Here is an 18101-nt window from a genome sequence, read left to right as displayed (position 1 = left end):
AAATCGTGTGATATTTTCACTTGCACAGTTGCTTTGAAACATTTCAGGTGTGTTAAATTCGTGTATTTCAGTTTTTCCTCAGATAATGAGCTCTTACTAATTACTTAAGCATAAAATAAATATTTGGTTTATTCTTAGAGCGTCTGGTTAGAGGTCTAAACACTGTGCAATAGCTAACTTATAGTATGCAATACAGAGACTGTAGTGGATTTGAAACGGAGATTTAAAGAAGAGAAAGGATTGTGTTCAAACAACACACATTTACTCATATATTCTTCACAAAAAATAAAATAAAATAAAATGTAGGCTCTCTGTTTAATTGTGAAAACTGCCACAGGATCGCATAATATGTCTTGCAAACTGGATTTCGTGATTTTTAGATTTTAAGATGTCATACCAAGACTACAGTTGGTTGAACTCAAAGGTAGCCTTTGATGCATTTTAACTATTTTCTGTGATGTAGAATACATTTTTTTGTGTCATGGGCAAACTACGAAGTATATTGTAAATGTGAATTTTTAGCTTCTTCTATTTTCATATCCTACAAGTATATTTTAAACTACAAGTATGCCATTTTATTTGCATCATAAGTGTTATACCCAAGTTTTACATGTCAAAGGGGCGTGAGAGTTTCTGCAGTTTCAAAATTGAACTCTTCGTGTCGCTGTTTACCAGTGCAATCTTTGACGTTCGTCTTGTTTCTCGCCATCCTGTTCATGATGTCATATTGAGAACTGACCTCTCAGCTCGCTGTAAATCGTCGACGGTGAGCGGTGCCTTCTTCTATTGTTCTTTTATATCGACCATAAACTAAATTGAGTAATTTCATCTGGCTTTTCATGCTAATAACTTCAATACATTTTTGTTGATTTTCAAAGATCAAAACCTTACGCGTTGCTTGCGAGATGTTTGGTCTTTTGTTCTTCGTGCTGATGGCGCACACCGCTTATGGAGACGTGAGCTATTCTTTTCCAGAGGAGATGAAACGCGGATCTGTGATTGGAAATATAGCAAAGGATCTCGGGCTCGATGTAAAGAGTCTGTCAAGTCGTGATGCACGACTTGAAAATGAAGGTAACAGAAAACGATACTGTGACATCAATATGAATACCGGAGAACTGATTGTAGCGGAGAGAATCGACAGAGAGGACATTTGTGGGAAGAAAGCTGCATGTGTTATTAAACAGGAGCTAGTGCTAGAAAATCCGTTGGAGCTTCATCGATTCATTCTTAATATTCAGGACATTAATGATAATTCACCACAGTTCAAACAGAATAATATAATCAAATTTGAAATAAGGGAGTCAGCAGACAAGGGATCCCGCTATTTATTAGATGAGGCCCACGACGCGGATATTGGAGTGAATTCAGTGCAGTCATATACATTAGAAAACAACGAACATTTTCTTCTTAGTGTTCTTGCGGGGTAAATGGAGGAAAATATGGAGAGCTAGTTCTTAATAAAGAATTGGATCGCGAGCTGCAGAAAGAGCTAACATTAATTCTCACTGCGGTAGACGGCGGACTCCACCGAGATCAGGTACTGTAGCCATACACGTCACTGTGCTGGATGCTAATGATAATGCTCCAGTCTTTAGAAATTGGTGAATCGAAATTGGTAGGATGATTGATGATTGGCCTGTTTTTGTGATTGTTTTATTGCTTTGTGGTTTTACAATTTTATAGTTATAGTTTAGTTTGAATTCGATGTATTTTGAATGGAATGGGAAAATACATGTTTATACTCACTTTCTTTTTAATGAAATAGACCATGGCGTATTTCAGCGCTTTCTCTGAGATATTAGTGCATTTGTATGCCCTGAAAAGTTACGTATAGGGTGATTCGCCTTTTTAAATCATGAAATTCTCGATAGTGAGAAGAAAAGTTAAGTTGGGACCTATTTGTCGTTTATAGTTTTGTTTTATTGTATTTTCCCAATTTAGTCCTGTCTAACCCCTGTCCTTTAATTAAACGTTTGTGCTTTTGAATTAAGTAGGAAAACAATTTGTGAATTATTCATGATTAAGATAATTTCTCTCCCATGGCGCGCTTAAAGATTGACGGGCCTTGTTGTGCATTGTTGAACCGTGTTGGTTATTTGCGGCTTAGCACTAAGTACTTTTCTGTAAACATTCGTGGCGCATGGCATGCACATATTTTCTCTTGAGTCAATTTTTTTAAATCGTGTGATATTTTCACTTGCACAGTTGCTTTGAAACATTTCAGGTGTGTTAAATTCGTGTATTTCAGTTTTTCCCTCAGATAATGAGCTCTTACTAATTACTTAAGCATAAAATAAATATTTGGTTAATTCTTAGAGCGTCTGGTTAGAGGTCTAAACACTGTGCAATAGCTAACTTATAGTATGCAATACAGAGACTGTAGTGGATTTGAAACGGAGATTTAAAGAAGAGAAAGGATTGTGTTCAAACAACACACATTTACTCATATATTCTTCACAAAAAAATAAAATAAAATGTAGGCTCTCTGTTTAATTGTGAAAACTGCCACAGGATCGCATAATATGTCTTGCAAACTGGATTTCGTGATTTTTAGATTTTAAGATGTCATACCAAGACTACAGTTGGTTGAACTCAAAGGTAGCCTTTGATGCATTTTAACTATTTTCTGTGATGTAGAATACATTTTTTTGTGTCATGGGCAAACTACGAAGTATATTGTAAATGTGAATTTTTAGCTTCTTCTATTTTCATATCCTACAAGTATATTTTAAACTACAAGTATGCCATTTTATTTGCATCATAAGTGTTATACCCAAGTTTTACATGTCAAAGGGGCGTGAGAGTTTCTGCAGTTTCAAAATTGAACTCTTCGTGTCGCTGTTTACCAGTGCAATCTTTGACGTTCGTCTTGTTTCTCGCCATCCTGTTCATGATGTCATATTGAGAACTGACCTCTCAGCTCGCTGTAAATCGTCGACGGTGAGCGGTGCCTTCTTCTATTGTTCTTTTATATCGACCATAAACTAAATTGAGTAATTTCATCTGGCTTTTCATGCTAATAACTTCAATACATTTTTGTTGATTTTCAAAGATCAAAACCTTACGCGTTGCTTGCGAGATGTTTGGTCTTTTGTTCTTCGTGCTGATGGCGCACACCGCTTATGGAGACGTGAGCTATTCTTTTCCAGAGGAGATGAAACGCGGATCTGTGATTGGAAATATAGCAAAGGATCTCGGACTCGATGTGAACAGACTGTCATCTCGTAAGGCTCGAATTGATACTGAAGGTAACAGAAAACGATACTGTGACATCAATATGAATACCGGAGAACTGATTGTAGCGGAGAGAATCGACAGAGAGGACATTTGTGGGAAGAAAGCTGCATGTGTTATTAAACAGGAGCTAGTGCTAGAAAATCCGTTGGAGCTTCATCGATTCATTCTTAATATTCAGGACATTAATGATAATTTACCACAGTTCAAACAGAATAATATAATCAAATTTGAAATAAGGGAGTCAGCAGACAAGGGATCCCGCTATTTATTAGATGAGGCCCACGACGCGGATATTGGAGTGAATTCAGTGCAGTCATATACATTAGAAAACAACGAACATTTTCTTCTTAGTGTTCTTGCGGGGGTAAATGGAGGAAAATATGGAGAGCTAGTTCTTAATAAAGAATTGGATCGCGAGCTGCAGAAAGAGCTAACATTAATTCTCACTGCGGTAGACGGCGGGACTCCACCGAGATCAGGTACTGTAGCCATACACGTCACTGTGCTGGATGCTAATGATAATGCTCCAGTCTTTAGTCAGGCCGTCTATAAAGTCAGTCTGCCTGAAAATTCTCCTGTAGATACTGTAGTGGTGACAGTGAGCGCTACTGATGCTGACGAGGGACACAACGGAGAAGTGACATATGCATTTAGTCATTTATCAGAAAGTCTTTTAGAAATATTTGATCTCGATGCAGTGTCTGGTGAACTTAGACTAAGAGGTATGGTAGATTATGAGGATGAGAGTACAATGGAACTGCCGATTCAAGCTAAAGATAGTCAAGGTCTAGCAGGTCGATGCACTGTATTAATAGATGTTCTTGATGTCAATGATAACGCCCCTACCATAATGACTAAATCTGATAAAATATCCATTCCTGAGAATGCGTTACCCGGTACAGAGGTTGGCCTCATTAATGTGCAGGACAGAGACTCTGAGAATAACGGACAGGTGCGCTGCTCCATTCAGCAAAACGCCCCATTTAAACTCGTACCTTCAATCAAAAATTACTATTCTCTGGTGACCACAGGTGAATTAGACCGCGAGCTGCTCTCTGATTATAATATTACAATTACTGCTACTGATGAGGGCTCTCCGCCTTTATCTTCCACTAAGAATATTCACCTGACTGTAGCTGACGTGAATGATAATCCTCCTGTATTTCAGGAGCAGAGTTACAGAGCTCATGTGCAAGAAAATAACAAACCGGGCTCCTCTATTTGTTCAGTATCAGCTACAGACCCGGACTGGAGACAGAATGGCACTGTAGTTTATTCTCTGTTGTCCTCTGATGTCAATGGCGCACCGGTGTCTTCCTTTCTGTCCATTAACGGAGACACCGGGGTCATTCATGCCGTGAGGTCGTTTGATTACGAACAGCTGAAAAGTTTCAAAGTGCTGGTGTTAGCCAGAGACAACGGTTCTCCTCCTCTGAGCAGTAACGTGACCGTGAGTGTCTTCATAACGGATGAGAATGACAACTCCCCTCAGATATTATACCCCTCTCCGGAAGGAAATACCTTCATGACCGAGATGGTACCCAAAGCTGCGCAGGCGCGCTCCCTGATCTCCAAGGTGATCGCCGTGGACGCGGATTCTGGGCAGAACGCGTGGCTCTGGTATCACATTATTAAAGCTACAGATCCGGGACTTTTCACTATCGGTGTCCACAGCGGAGAGATCAGGACGCAGCGGGACATTTCTGAATCTGACAGCATGAAACAGAACCTTATTGTGTCCGTGAGAGATAACGGACAGCCCTCTCTCTCAGCCACGTGCGCATTGTATTTACTTATATCAGATAACTTGGCTGAAGTTCCAGAACTGAAAGACATGTCTCGAGACGAGAGCAGCTCCAAACTGACGTTTTATTTGATCATCGCGCTGGTGTCCGTTTCCACTTTCTTCCTGACCTTCATCATCATCATCCTGGCCGTGAGGTTTTGTCGCAGGAGAAAGCCCAGACTGTTGTTTGATGGAGCTGTAGCCATTCCCAGCGCGTATCTCCCTCCAAATTACGCAGAGGTGGAGGGCGCGGGAACTCTCCGCAGCACTTACAATTATGACGCATACCTGACCACGGGCTCGCGCACTAGTGACTTCAAGTTCATCAGATCTTATAATGAGGGCACGCTGACTGCTGACCTGACTCTGAAAAAGACTCAGTCCGCTGTGGATGATCTTGAGGGACTCGATGCGGAAATGAACGATTCGTTTCAGGTAGGACTAGTCTATATACATTTGGTTTTACAGATTGCTTTCTTTCGCAACATGCTGGCTCAGGATAAACTTATGTAATGTGATCCCACACAGAAAAAAAAAAAACAAACAAACATCCATCTCGTTGTCTGTTCTGTGAAATCATTTTATAAAGTTCTTTAAATGTTTGCGTTATTTTAAACCCCAGTTCACTGGCATAGTAAGGCTTATTTCTGTTAGCTGTACATGGTGCTGTACAGACCGTGTGCCTTGCTGTTGACATTTTGCTTTTATAGTATAGGTCTGCATACAGTCGTGTTTTTTAATGAGTAGATGTTACAGAAATTGAGCTGATTTCTCTTTTCACATCCTCGGAGAATGTTTGATTGTTCCAGGACCTATGATGAAGTCATTTCATGTTTAACAAAAGTGTTATATTCATGTTTTGACATTTAATGTCAGACCTGTACGAGTTTATGGATGAGCTATATTTTTATAGAAATTTGAGAAAATATTAAACTATTTTCAAAATTATGTTGTCTTTTAAACGTATTATGACATGGTTACATTGGTGGTCTTGTGATTTTGAAGGACTTGATGCAGAGACGGGTGCTTCTTTTCGAGTAGAATTAACCGGTCTTTTTCGTATTTATAATTTATCTTTAGATTTTTCTGGTCATGTTTGAGCAAATTTAAGTCATGAATCCTGTTTCACGAGTTTGATTTTTATTTTTCGTCGCTAAGGAAATCATAATATTATGTAGAACTGACTGGCCATTTTTTCAAAAATTTTCAATAAGACAATTATATTTGTCATGATAAATGCCAAATACAACGCCGTCTCTAGCCATTTTTGTTTTATATAGATTCGAAAAGTTTAAAGAAATGTGGAGATCTTTTAAAGAAAGGAATCTGATATGTTTCGTTCTGTTGTCTAACAGTTCTTTAAAACTCATTTTATTTTTTTGTGACATCAGTATGTACCTCTACATGGATTCTGCAGTTTACAATTGAATCTGACACAAAACGCTGCTGTGTTTAAGGAGTTTAGCTTGTTTCTCATCGGTGTCTTCTTTGTGAAATTGGCTTATAAAAGCAGTTTCGTATATCAGCAATTTTATTTTTTGAACGCCCTTTTATTCGGATTAGAAATGTCATCAAGCAGGTTTTCCTGTTTCTGACCATGGTGCTGCACTGTCATTATTTATTTATGCAATGCTGTGCATTTTGTGGTCGTGTTTATATAACCCACACATAATCCTGTCAGAGATAAGCACATTATGCAGTTTCTTATTTTAACTCATAGTGTCGCTGTTCACCTGAAAAACAACGTGTGTCTTCAGTACACATCTCTCCACCCTGATTGTGATGTCATACATAGGGCTTTCATCTCATCTCTTTATAGAAAATCGTCGACAGCGACTGATTGCCTGATGTGATCTGCGTCTGTTATTCTAAATTAGATGTTTATGCTCGTTTTCTTGTACTGGATTACATTTCTGCTTAATGTCTAATCATTCCAGAGGTTCTGTGTTACTGCTGAGATGTTTGGTCTTTTGTTCTTCGTGCTGATGGCGCACACCGCTTATGGAGACGTGAGCTATTCTTTCCCGGAGGAGATGAAACGCGGATCTGTGATTGGAAATATAGCAAAGGATCTCGGACTCGATGTGAACAGACTGTCATCTCGTAAGGCTCGCATTCATACTGAAGGTAACAGAAAACGTTACTGTGACATTAATCTGAATACTGGAGAACTGATCGTAGCGGAGAGAATCGACAGAGAGGGACTTTGTGGAAAGAAAGCTTCGTGCGTTATTAAACAAGAGCTCGTGCTGGAAAATCCTTTAGAGCTGCACCACTTTATTATCAATATCGAAGACATAAATGATAATTCACCACAGTTCAAAGAAAGTACAATAAAATTCGAAATACATGAATTAGCAGGCAAAGGTTCTCGTTATTTATTAGACGAGGCCCACGATGCCGATATTGGTATGAATTCAGTGCAATCATATACACTTCAAATCAATGAGCATTTTGTTCTTAATGTACTAACTCGTGCAAATGGAAGAAAATATGGTGAACTCCTTCTTAATAAAGAGTTGGATCGCGAGCAGCAGAAAGATCTGACATTAATTCTCACTGCGGTAGACGGCGGGACTCCACCGAGATCAGGTACTGTAGCCATACACGTCACTGTGCTGGATGCTAATGATAATGCTCCAGTCTTTAGTCAGGACATCTATAAAGTCAGTCTTCCTGAAAATGCTCCCGTAGATACTGTAGTGGTGACAGTGAGCGCTACTGATGCTGACGAGGGACAAAACGGAGAAGTGATGTATGAATTTGGTCATTTATCCGAGCGCCTTCTGGAAATATTTTCTATAGATTCAGTATCTGGTGTGATTAAACTAACAGGATCGATTGATTATGAAGAGGAGAGTACAACCGAACTTCCCATTCAAGCTAAAGATGGTCAAGGGTTAGCCAGTTATTCCACAATATTAATAGAGATTGTTGATGTCAATGATAACGCGCCTATAATAGGAATTAATTCTCTTAACAGCCCAGTTCCTGAGAACGCGTTACCCGGTACAGAGGTTGGCATCCTTAATGTGCAGGACAGAGACTCTGAGAATAACGGACAGGTGCGCTGCTCCATTCAGCAAAACGTCCCGTTTAAACTCGTACCTTCAATCAAAAATTACTATTCTCTGGTGACCACAGGTGAATTAGACCGCGAGCAGCTCTCTAATTATAATATTACAATTACTGCTACTGATGAGGGCTCTCCGCCTTTATCTTCCACTAAGAATATTCACCTAACTGTAGCTGACGTGAATGATAATCCTCCTGTATTTCAGGAGCAGAGTTACAGAGCTCATGTGCAAGAAAATAACAAACCGGGCTCCTCTATTTGTTCAGTATCAGCTACAGACCCGGACTGGAGACAGAATGGCACTGTTGTTTATTCTCTGTTGTCCTCTGATGTCAATGGCGCACCGTTGTCCTCCTTTCTATCCATTAATGGAGACACCGGGGTCATTCATGCCGTGAGGTCGTTTGATTACGAACAGTTGAAAAGTTTCAAAGTGCTGGTGTTAGCCAGAGACAACGGTTCTCCTCCTCTGAGCAGTAACGTGACCGTGAGTGTCTTCATAACGGATGAGAATGACAACTCCCCTCAGATATTATACCCCTCTCCGGAAGGAAACTCCTTCATGACCGAGATGGTACCCAAATCTGCGCAGGCGCGCTCCCTGGTCTCCAAGGTGATCGCCGTGGACGCGGATTCTGGCCAAAACGCGTGGCTCTCGTATTACATTATTAAAGCTACAGATCCGGGACTTTTCACTATCGGTGTCCACAGCGGAGAGATCAGGACGCAGCGGGACATTTCTGAATCTGACAGCATGAAACAGAACCTTATTGTGTCCGTGAGAGATAACGGACAGCCCTCTCTCTCAGCCACGTGCGCATTGTATTTACTTATATCAGATAACTTGGCTGAAGTTCCAGAACTGAAAGACATGTCTCGAGACGAGAGCAGCTCCAAACTGACGTTTTATTTGATCATCGCGCTGGTGTCAGTTTCCACTTTCTTCTTGACCTTCATCATCATCATCCTGGCCGTGAGGTTTTGTCGCAGGAGAAAGCCCAGACTGTTGTTTGATAGAGCTGTAGCCATTCCCAGCGCGTATCTCCCTCCAAATTACGCAGAGGTGGAGGGCGCGGGAACTCTCCGCAGCACTTACAATTATGACGCATACCTGACCACGGGCTCGCGCACTAGTGACTTCAAGTTCATCAGATCTTATAATGAGGGCACGCTGACTGCTGACCTGACTCTGAAAAAGACTCAGTCCGCTGTGGATGATCTTGAAGGGCTTGATGCGGAATTGAACGAATCATTTCAGGTAGGACTAACGAAGTCTTTCTTTAAAAATATTTGTAATATTTTGGTTTACAAATTAATTTTTTGACAACATGCTTTCTAATGTTTTTAGAAATGCTAAGTTTCTTGGATCCCCCTTGTTGTCTGTTATCTGAAACATTTTTATAAACTACTTTAAATTCGTATAATATTTTGAATCCCAGTTCACTGCAGTTTAGTAGAAAGACAATATTTCTATTAGCTGTCCATGGTGCTGTACAGGCCGCGTGTGTTGCTGTTGACGTTTTGCTGAAGACCTACATAGTAAGAGTAAATGTTATAATTAATGCGTTTCTTTTTTCACATCTTGCAGAGAATGTTTGGTTGTCCCATGCCATGCCATGTCATTTCATTTTCAACAAAGGTGTTATGTTCATATTTTGTCATTTAATGTCAGACCTATAAGAGTTTATGGATGAGCTATATTCACAAATTTAATTTGTCTTTTACACATAGATCCTTTATAAATTGGTTACATTTGTGGTCTTGTGATTTTTGGACTTGATGCCGATTGCCTACATGAGTGCTTCTTTTCAAGTCGAATAATCCTTTGCTGTATTTTTTAATAATTCTGTTCTTACAGATTAAACAAGTATCTGTATTTTAATAGACTGATTTCACTGACAACAGGCTCATAAAAAATGTTGAAGTTTATTTCTAAGTCTCATGAATAGTTGTTCTATTTATAATATATCTTTAGATTTTGCTGTTCATTTCTGAGCAATTCTAAGAATCCTGTTTAACGAGTCGTTGTTTACGTATATGATTTTTTCCGTCGCTAGCTAATGAATCCTTTATAGAAATTATGTCATAAGCTTATGACAAATTTAAATACAACTTTGTTATATCTTAATAGTGAAGGTATGCTGACTGCAACCTCACTCTGAGAAAGACCCAGTCTGCCGTGGACGATCTTGAAGGGATTGATGCGGAAGTGAACGATTTCGTGGCCATTTTTTATTTTATTTTATTTTATTGTATTTTAAGATTCAAATGTTTAAAGCCTTTTGGTGATTCTTCTTCTTCATCGATTACTTAGTTGTGTGAAATTGGCTTATCAAAGCAGTTCCATATGTCAGAAACTTTTTAAACGTTCTTTTAGTTTGATTATGAATGGCACAGAACAGGTTTTCCTGTTGCTGTCTGTGCACTGTCAATTCACATTCAGTGTCTTTTTTCCCCTGTGTTGTAGATCACGATCTCGCGATGCGCGTATGTATATGCGCGGATGTATGCATGTATTGATTTATTGATTGATTGAAATATTATGAATATTGTTTTCGTGTTTATATTCTACTCATCAGGGAATGTTGCTGCCGGCTGTGGTATTGCTAAAGGATTTTAACTGTATAACCCACACATAATCCTGTCAAGAGATATGCACATTATGCAGTTTCTTTATTTAACTCATAGTGTCGCTGTTTACCTGCAAAACAATGTGTGTATTCAGTACACATCTCTCCACCCTGCTTGTAAAATCATACATAGGGCTTTCATCCCATCTCTTTATAGAAAATCGTCGACAGCGACTTAACTGCTTGATATAATCTACGCCTATTAATCTAAATTGGGTTATATGCTTGTTTTCTTGTGCGTGGTAATTATTATATTACTGGATTCAACCTCTGGTTAATATTTCAAGAATTCCAAAGGTTCTGTGTTACTGCTGAGATGTTTGGTCTTTTGTTCTTCGTGCTGATGGCGCACACCGCTTATGGAGACGTGAGCTATTCTTTACCGGAGGAGATGAAACGCGGATTTGTGATTGGAAATATAGCAAAGGATCTCGGACTCGATGTGAACAGACTGTCATCTCGAAAAGCGCGGATTGATACTGAAGGTAACAGAAAACGATACTGTGACATTAATCTGAATACTGGAGAACTGATCGTAGCGGAGAGAATCGACAGAGAGGAGATTTGCGGGAAGAAAGCTTCGTGCGTTATTAAAAATGAGTTTGTACTGGAAAATCCTTTAGAGCTGCATCACTTCGTTCTCAATATTGAGGACATAAATGACAATTCACCTCAGTTCAAAGAAAGTGTTATTAAATTCGAAATACAGGAATCAGCAGCCAAAGGTTCACCATACTTATTAGAAGAGGCTTATGATGCGGATATTGGTCGGAATTCAGTGCAGTCATATACACTTCAAAACAATGAACGCTTTCTTCTTAATGTACTAACCAGGGCAAATGGAAGAAAATATGGCGAACTCGTGCTGGATAAAGAGTTGGATCGTGAGCAGCAGAAAGATCTGACATTAATTCTCACTGCGGTAGACGGCGGGACTCCACCGAGATCAGGTACTGTAGCCATACACGTCACTGTGCTGGATGCTAATGATAATGCTCCAGTCTTTAGTCAGGCCGTCTATAAAGTCAGTCTTCCTGAAAATTCTCCTGTAGATACTGTAGTGGTGACAGTGAGCGCTACTGATGCTGACGAGGGACAAAACGGAGAAGTGACATATGCGTTTGGTCATTTACCTCAAAAGGTCCAGCAATTATTTTTCATCGATTTAATATCAGGCGAGATTAAATTAACCGGGGTGATTGATCATGAATTAGAGAGTACATTTGAACTTCCCATTCAAGCTAAAGATGGTCAAGGGTTAGCCAGTTACTCAACGGTATTAATAGATGTTATTGATGTCAATGATAACGCCCCTATAATAATAGTAAAATCTTTGAATAGCCCGACTCCCGAGAACGCGTTACCCGGTACAGAGGTTGGCATCCTTAATGTGCAGGACAGAGACTCTGAGAATAACGGACAGGTGCGCTGCTCCATTCAGCAAAACGTCCCATTTAAACTCGTACCTTCAATCAAAAATTACTATTCTCTTGTGACCACAGGTGAATTAGACCGCGAGCTGCTCTCTGATTATAATATTACAATTACTGCTACTGATGAGGGCTCTCCGCCTTTATCTTCCATTAAGAATATTCACCTGACTGTAGCTGACGTGAATGATAATCCACCTGTATTTCAGGAGCAGAGTTACAGAGCTCATGTGCAAGAAAATAACAAACCGGGCTCCTCTATTTGTTCAGTATCAGCTACAGACCCGGACTGGAGACAGAATGGCACTGTAGTTTATTCTCTGTTGTCCTCTAATGTCAATGGCGCACCGGTGTCCTCCTTTCTGTCCATTAACGGAGACACCGGGGTCGTTCATGCCGTGAGGTCGTTTGATTACGAACAGTTGAAAAGTTTCAAAGTGCTGGTGTTAGCCAGAGACAACGGTTCTCCTCCTCTGAGCAGTAACGTGACCGTGAGTGTCTTCATAACGGATGAGAATGACAACTCCCCTCAGATATTATACCCCTCTCCGGAAGGAAACTCCTTCATGACCGAGATGGTACCCAAATCTGCGCAGGCGAGCTCCCTGGTCTCCAAGGTGATCGCCGTGGACGCGGATTCTGGGCAGAACGCGTGGCTCTCGTATCACATCATTAAAGCGACAGATCCGGGACTTTTCACTATCGGTGTCCACAGCGGAGAGATCAGGACTCAGCGGGACATTTCTGAATCTGACAGCATGAAACAGAACCTCATTGTGTCCGTGAGAGATAACGGACAGCCCTCTCTCTCAGCCACGTGCGCATTGTATTTACTTATATCAGATAACTTGGCTGAAGTTCCAGAACTGAAAGACATGTCTCGTGACGAGAGCACCTCCAAACTGACGTTTTATTTGATCATCGCGCTGGTGTCCGTTTCCACTTTCTTCTTGACCTTCATCATCATCATCCTGGCCGTGAGGTTTTGTCGCAGGAGAAAGCCCAGACTGTTGTTTGATGGAGCTGTAGCCATTCCCAGCGCGTATCTGCCTCCAAATTACGCAGAGGTGGAGGGCGCGGGAACTCTCCGCAGCACTTACAATTATGACGCATATCTGACCACTGGCTCGCGCACCAGTGACTTCAAGTTCGTCAGATCTTATAATGAGGGCACGCTGACTGCTGACCTGACTCTGAAAAAGACTCAGTCCGCTGTGGATGATCTTGAGGGACTTGATGCGGAAATTAAGGATTCCTTTCAGGTAGGACTGTTTTTTTTAAGAACTTTTAAAAAGTATAATAATATGTGTGTTAACAGATTAAATGTGTTTATGTACTAAATCGACTTTTATTAACCAGATACTCTGTTTTTTTTTTTTTTAAATCTCGTGACAGGTTTATTTTAGACATAAATATTTTTGAGAGCCAATATGTAATTTGAAAGTACTTTGGTCTTTCTAATATATTTTTAGATGTGTATGGTCATGTTGGAGCAATTGTTAGTCAATCTATCATGGCAGTGTATGTTTCTCCTGTTGCTGTCCATGGTGCTGCACTGGTATGTTCTGTTCTGTGGATTGTTGCTCCTGCATAAGTAATATAATCTCTATTCTATTTCTTATTTTCGAAATGCTGTGAATATTGAGATCATGTTTATGTCCCTCTGCAGGGAAACTGATTAATCGAAATTGGTAGGATCGATGATTGGCTTGTTTTTGTGATGGTTTCTTGCTTTATGCCTTTACATTTTAAATATGAATTCAACGTAGCCTATTTTGTATGGAAAGGGGAAAATAAATATTTATAATATCACTTTCTGGTTAATGAAACAGACAATGGTATTGCAGCGCTTTATCAGAGCTATTAGTGGATAGTTTAATCTCTGGAAAGTTGCATAGAAAGATTACCCTTTTTTTAATTACAGGAAATTCTCGATACTGAAAAGAAAAGTCGGGATCCAATTGTCGTTTTTGGCTTTCTTTTATTGTATTTTTCACAATTTAGCAATTTAGTCCCGCAACCCCTGTCTTTTCATTAATCGTTGGAGCTTTTTATTTGAATTCAGTAAGAAAACAATTTGTGAAATATTTCTCATTGAGATCATCTCTCTTCCATGTATATATATATATATATATATATATATATATATATATATAGTTGATCCTTAGAGCATCTGGTTGAAGGTCTAAACACAGTGCAATAGCTAAATATGTCGTGCAACAGAGGCTGGAGCAGATTTGAACCGGAGATTGAAGGAAGAGAGAGGATTGTACTCAAACAACACAGGCTTACTCATATATTCTTCCCAATAAAAATATATGCTATCTGTTTATCTGTGAAAACTGCCATAGGATCGAATATGTTTTGTAAACTGGATTTTGCGATTTAAATTTGAAAATGTCCTACCATGACTATTGCTTGTACTCATCAAGGTAGGCCTGGATGCATTTTAACTCATTGTCTGTCATGTAAGATACATTCATGTTTTTTGTTGTTGTTTTTGTGCCTTGGGCAGGTTATGAAGTATCTTGTAAATGTGAATTTGTAGCTTCTTCCCTTTTTACATCCTACAAGTATGTTTGAAACTACAAGTATGTCATTGTATATGCATCGCAAGTGTTATATCCAAGTTTTGCATGTCAGAGGTATGGATTTATGCAGTTTCATAATTGAACTCTTAGTGTCGCTGTTCACCAGTGCAACCGTTGACCTTCATATTACTGTTTCTCCCCACCCTGTTCATGATGTCATATTCAGGACTGACATCTCAGCTCGATGTAAAAATCGTCGACGGTGAGCGGTGCCTTGATCTGTTGTCCTCTTATACCGACCACGAATCAGACTTAGTCATTTCAGCTGTCTTTTACATGTAACTTTTGATTTAATTTTTGTTCATTTCCGTATAGAGAGATCACAATCGAACGAGTTGCTGCTGAGATGTTTGGGTTTTTGTTCTTCGTGCTGATGGCGCACACCGCTTATGGAGACGTCAGCTATTCTTTACCGGAGGAGATGAAACGCGGATCTGTGATTGGAAATATAGCAAAGGATCTCGGACTCGATGTGAACAGACTGTCTTCTCGTAAACCTCGAATTGATGCTGAAGGTAACAAAAAACGATATTGCGACATTAATTTGAGAACGGGGGAATTAGTAGTGGCTGATCGAATAGACAGAGAGGTGATTTGTAAGGAGAGGCTTTCCTGTGCGCTTAATTTCGAATTCGTTTTAGAAAATCCTTTAGAATTGCATCGTGTTGTTTTACAAATCCAAGACATTAATGATAATACTCCAATATTTCCCAAAGATGTAATCAAGCTCGAAATAAGTGAAAATGCTGTTAAAGGTGCTCATTTCCGTGTCATTGAGGCTCGTGATGCTGATGTCGGTCACAATTCAGTGCAAAATTATATATTAGAGATAAATTTACATTTTGTTTTAGCAGTAAATTCAAAGGCAGATGGTAGTAAGTACGTCGAGTTGGTGCTTGATAAAGAGTTAGATCGCGAGCAGCAAAAAGATATTAGATTAATTCTCACTGCGGTAGACGGCGGGACTCCACCGAGATCAGGTACTGTAGCCATACACGTCACTGTGCTGGATGCTAATGATAATGCTCCAGTCTTTAGTCAGGCCGTCTATAAAGTCAGTCTGCCTGAAAATTCTCCTGTAGATACTGTAGTGGTGACAGTGAGCGCTACTGATGCTGACGAGGGACACAACGGAGAAGTGACATATGAGTTTGGCCATTTGTCTGAATCTGCAAAAGAAACATTTTCATTGGATCCTCAGACTGGACAAATTGTCTTGAAGGGGCAAATAGATTTTGAAGAGGAATCAGGATATGAAATTATTGTCGAGGCTAAGGACGGATATGGTCTTTCCTCAGACACAAAAATCGTAATAGAAATAACAGACATAAATGACAATGCCCCTATTCTTGTAATTAAATCTCTGATTAGTCCCTTGCCCGAGAATTCGTTACCCGATACAGAGGTTGGCATCATTAATGTGCAGGACAGAGACTCTGAGAATAACGGACAGGTGCGCTGCTCCATTCAGCAAAACGTCCCGTTTAAACTCGTACCTTCAATCAAAAATTACTATTCTCTGGTGACCACAGGTGAATTAGACCGCGAGCTGCTCTCTGATTATAATATTACAATTACTGCTACTGATGAGGGCTCTCCGCCTTTATCTTCCACTAAGAATATTCACCTGACTGTAGCTGACGTGAATGATAATCCTCCTGTATTTCAGGAGCAGAGTTACAGAGCTCATGTGCAAGAAAATAACAAACCGGGCTCCTCTATTTGTTCAGTATCAGCTACAGACCCGGACTGGAGACAGAATGGCACTGTAGTTTATTCTCTGTTGTCCTCTGATCTCAATGGAGCACCGGTGTCCTCCTTTCTATCCATTAACGGAGACACCGGGGTCATTCATGCCGTGAGGTCGTTTGATTACGAACAGTTGAAAAGTTTCAAAGTGCTGGTGTTAGCCAGAGACAACGGCTCTCCTCCTCTGAGCAGTAACGTGACCGTGAGTGTCTTCATAACGGATGAGAATGACAACTCCCCTCAGATATTATACCCCTCTCCGGAAGGAAACTCCTTCATGACCGAGATGGTACCCAAAGCTGCGCAGGCGCGCTCCCTGGTCTCCAAGGTGATCGCCGTGGACGCGGATTCTGGGCAGAACGCGTGGCTCTCGTATCACATTATTAAAGCCACAGATCCGGGACTTTTCACTATCGGTGTCCACAGCGGGGAGATCAGGACGCAGCGGGACATTTCTGAATCTGACAGCATGAAACAGAACCTCATTGTGTCCGTGAGAGATAACGGACAGCCCTCTCTCTCAGCCACGTGCGCATTGTATTTACTTATATCAGATAACTTGGCTGAAGTTCCAGAACTGAAAGACATGTCTCGAGACGAGAGCAGCTCCAAACTGACGTTTTATTTGATCATCGCGCTGGTGTCCGTTTCCACTTTCTTCCTGACCTTCATCATCATCATCCTGGCCGTGAGGTTTTGTCGCAGGAGAAAGCCCAGACTGTTGTTTGATGGAGCTGTAGCCATTCCCAGCGCGTATCTGCCTCCAAATTACGCAGAGGTGGAGGGCGCGGGAACTCTCCGCAGCACTTACAATTATGACGCATACCTGACCACGGGCTCGCGCACTAGTGACTTCAAGTTCATCAGATCTTATAATGAGGGCACGCTGACTGCTGACGTGACTCTGAAAAAGACTCAGTCCGCTGTGGATGATCTTGAAGGACTTGACGCGGAAGTGAACGATTCCTTTCAGGTAGGACTGACGAAGTATTTCTTTAAAAATCTTTTTTTAATATTTTGGGTTTGCAAATTACTTTCTAATGGTTTTAGAAATGCTAACTATCTTGCATCCATCTCGTTGTTTGTTCTGTGAAACAATTTTATAAACTAATTTAATTTAGTAGTTCTTTTTAAATCCCAGTTCACTAGAGTTTAGTAGAAAGGACATATTTCTATTAGCTGTCCATGGTGCTGTACAGGCCGTGTTTGTTGCTGTTGACTTTTTGGTCGTATACTGTATGTAGAAGTTTATACAGTCGTGTTTTTATGAGTAGATGTTACACTGAGCTGGTTTCTCTTTTCACATCCTTGGAGAATGATTGATTGTTCCAGGACCTTTGATATTTGGAAGTCATTTCAATTTTTTAACAAAAGGGTTATAATCAGGTTGTAACATTTAATGTCAGACCTATAATGGACAAGCTATAGACTATTCAGAAATGTAAGTTTTTTTTTACACGTTTTCTTTATGAAATGGTTACATTTGTGCATCTTGTGATTTTTGAAGGACTTGGTGCTGATATGGGTGCTTCTTTGCGATTTTAATGTTTCTTTTCTTCCTTTTTAATGTTCTAACCTTACAGTTTAAATTAGTGTGTT

The 18101-nt window shown here is 40.2% G+C and overlaps 1 protein-coding gene and 1 pseudogene across 4 annotated transcripts in view; both read left to right on the top strand.

Moving 5' to 3' along the window:
- The window catches only part of LOC131553664 (protocadherin gamma-A11-like), a 165336-nt gene that overhangs the window by 3577 nt on the left and 143658 nt on the right, over positions 1-18101 (top strand). Inside the window, exon 1 of one of the 4 annotated variants that reach the window (XM_058798494.1) lies at positions 3083-5461. The exons of 1 other annotated variant lie outside the window; for it this stretch is intronic. In XM_058798494.1, the coding sequence (XP_058654477.1) occupies positions 3083-5461 (2379 nt within the window). Of the gene's footprint in view, positions 1-3082; positions 5462-6881; positions 9361-10874; positions 13425-18101 lie in introns of those variants that run through there. 2 more of the 4 variants (XM_058798498.1, XM_058798495.1) reach the window with 2 other exon arrangements.
- LOC131553928 (protocadherin gamma-B4-like) lies at positions 933-1608 on the top strand (annotated as a pseudogene).

Source organism: Onychostoma macrolepis, chromosome 14, assembly GCF_012432095.1.
Source record: "Onychostoma macrolepis isolate SWU-2019 chromosome 14, ASM1243209v1, whole genome shotgun sequence".
NCBI classification, from domain to species: domain Eukaryota; kingdom Metazoa; phylum Chordata; class Actinopteri; order Cypriniformes; family Cyprinidae; genus Onychostoma; species Onychostoma macrolepis.
The sequence above is the reverse complement of the archived record's forward strand: the minus strand, read 5'-3'. Positions and strand labels throughout refer to the sequence as shown.